The sequence below is a fragment of the Pterocles gutturalis genome, unplaced genomic scaffold (assembly GCF_000699245.1).
Source record: "Pterocles gutturalis isolate BGI_N339 unplaced genomic scaffold, ASM69924v1 scaffold39100, whole genome shotgun sequence".
Taxonomy (NCBI): Eukaryota; Metazoa; Chordata; class Aves; order Pterocliformes; family Pteroclidae; genus Pterocles; species Pterocles gutturalis.
Window position 1 is genome coordinate 2,344 of NW_010139625.1, and position 2,680 is coordinate 5,023.

Here is a 2,680-nt window from a genome sequence, read left to right on the forward strand (position 1 = left end):
GAGCAGTTTTCTGAAATTGTGACTAACGGGAGACACCCATCTCCTGTCCACAGACCGATCTCCCTGATGTTCCCACCAGCCACACACCCTGACCCGAGCTCCTCCATACTCAGGAAATTGAGGGGGGGGGGGGTTTTGGTTTTACGCTCAAGGGACAAATCCTAGACGTGGAGTTGCTGTAACACACGTCCAGCTTTCACTGCTACCTCCAGGTTTTCACCCTCTCAAAGGACATCACCCGCGCAACCGCTTCACACCTTGGGTTAAACATCCGACACCAGACTGTCAAAACCCAGAACTGACGTTAAACACTTCAGACAGTCGTAAAAACACAGCTTCCAATATTAAGGCTGGTTTTGCACAGAGATTTCTCTCCGCCTGACGAGTGTGCTGTCAGCTGCAGGAGGATGGGGACGCTTACCCTATCAGTCCCGCAGCACACGCCACCACTCCGTCGGTGTGATCCTCGTCTCCAGCAATGTGGTCAATGTAAGACAGAATAAATTCTACTCTGGGCTGCACCAGCATCACATCCGCTGAAAGGAAACAGCTTCATTAGAGGGGGGTGAGACACAGTCCATGGCTAACTGTCTGCCCTCTCAGAGGGATTCCAGCAGAACCCCAACAGCCAGAGCCTGGCCCCAGAGGAGCTCGCTGAGACAGGGAGGGGGAAAAACACCCCGAGGAAGATGAACCTTAGCGAAGGGCTCTAAACCCATCCCTGCTCATGGCAGCGGAGCGTTGGCTCCCACGCAGATGGGGATGAACAAAGATACACCCATGGACGTGACAACAACCGTGAAACCACTTGTTCTTCACCTCCCTTTGTCATTTCAGGCACGGAGCCCCCGCAGCAGGACAGAGTACTCACGGTGCACGTTTTCTTGGTCTCCCTTCAATCCCTGGATGATGCCAGTGTAAGCTTCCAGGCAGCCCTCCCTCAGCTCGTTCAGGTAATCCACCATGTCGTAGTCCGACTGGAAGGACAACAGCAAAGGGCGGTCCAGCAACGCCCCCGATGGCGTGCGCGCAGCCCTGACTCATTTCGGGTTTTAACGAAGGAACCGGAGCGTGCACGGCGGGCTCACCTTATCGACCTGGGCTTGGGAAGCCTGCTGGAGGGTGTTCAGTACGACATCGAGGTACTTCTTAAATTCTCCTCCAATGGCAAGGGCAATGTCACCAAACACTGAGAGAATCTGGGGCTTCACGGATCTATGAACGTTTTCATTCTGGAAGAGATTTCAGGACCGTTACATTCAGGCGCATTTCTTTTTAAGAGGGGAGGAGCTAATAAATTAAGATATTTACTTGCCATGTAAATCCTTACCCCCAATAAATTTGGATTCCATTCAAATAGTAAGCAAGATAGTTGTCAAACACGAGATCTTCAGAGCATGCCTAACACTTCTGCTTCTCCCACCTCCCACTTCCTTCCCAGTGTGCAAGCCAACTGTTACTAACCGGCTAATGAGAAGGTAAACACTCACCCCCAGGTTCTCCAGGAGCAGCTGCATAACCTCGTCACAAAAAGGCAAGATGTTGGATTGCAGGGCTCTGCACAAGTCACCAACCAGGCCCACTGCAGCCAGACAAACCTGCAAACAGAACAGCACGTCAGACGCCCACCCGCTGAGTCAGCCTTCCACACGCCATCCCTCCAGCTCAGCTTATTCAAGCCCCAAGTAGTGGTGAGTCTGCAGCCATCAAACCAGAATAACGACCCTCCTAGAGCAGCGACACTGGTGTCACCACGCTGCGAGGTGACATCATGCCCCACCGAGGGGAAAGGCAAGGGAGCCAGACGCCAACCAAGTGACGGGTGCTTGGTCTGAACAAACGTCACCACACCCAGCAGCCGGGTGGTCTGAACGCCCACCCCACGGCAAGTGCTGCGGCTCGACCTGCTGATGGAAATTCACAGCCGGCAGCAACCTCTGTGCTCATCAAGGCCAACTAATATGCTGCTGCTGTAAAAACTTGTGTCAAGTCTTCTGCTGAATTAAAGAGAAGAAAATCCAAATTTGTGCACGCAGCCGGTAATTAGAGAGAAGCCTACGGGGCTCCAATTTTGGTTCCATCACCAGAAGCTGAACTCAGCATCTGTGAGCAGATGAGAATTTAGAGATTGGGAACAGAGGGCTGCCTGGTTTGACCTCTACCTGGTACTCAGCGTAGTTCTTCAGCCCGATGCCGAGGAACGGTTTGAAGGCATCCATGTACTTCAGGAACTCTCCACCTAAGACTGTGCACAAAAAAATATTCCAGTTAGAAAAAAATCCCAACCTACGATGTATTTGGTGGAGTCCAACAACACAGAAACCCACCGCTACATTCCATCCAACCCAGGACCTGGTTTGTTCCAGAGACACACAACAAATCGATTCTCACACAAAAATCGAGCATCAGTGGAACGTGTCCACCTGGACTAAACCCAGATTTGAAAAAGCTCAATTCTTCGCTACGCCTTGAAGACAGCCAACCCCCTCCTGTACTCGGAAAGGATGCTGAGATCTTCCTGACCGAGCAGATCCATCAGAGGGACCGGGACGCAGCAGCACGCTTCAGCAGGGCTCAGCACCGCCGCGTTGCTTTGCATCAGCGGGAGGCTCTGCGCCTCTTCACATCACGTTAGCGCCGCGGCGGCTGTAACGGCTTCCTCCTGCTAACAGCTGCTCAG

The 2,680-nt window shown here is 52.7% G+C and overlaps 1 protein-coding gene across 1 annotated transcript in view; it reads right to left on the reverse strand.

The window, feature by feature from the left end:
* Positions 1-2,680, reverse strand: part of KPNB1 (karyopherin (importin) beta 1) — a 14,745-nt gene that overhangs the window by 1,107 nt on the left and 10,958 nt on the right. The window contains exons 10-14 of the mRNA XM_010083388.1: positions 2,163-2,245; positions 1,491-1,598; positions 1,089-1,232; positions 872-977; positions 422-536 (exon numbers count right to left, since the gene is read on the reverse strand). Coding sequence (XP_010081690.1) covers positions 422-536; positions 872-977; positions 1,089-1,232; positions 1,491-1,598; positions 2,163-2,245 — 556 coding nt within the window. The remainder of the gene's footprint in view (positions 1-421; positions 537-871; positions 978-1,088; positions 1,233-1,490; positions 1,599-2,162; positions 2,246-2,680) is intronic.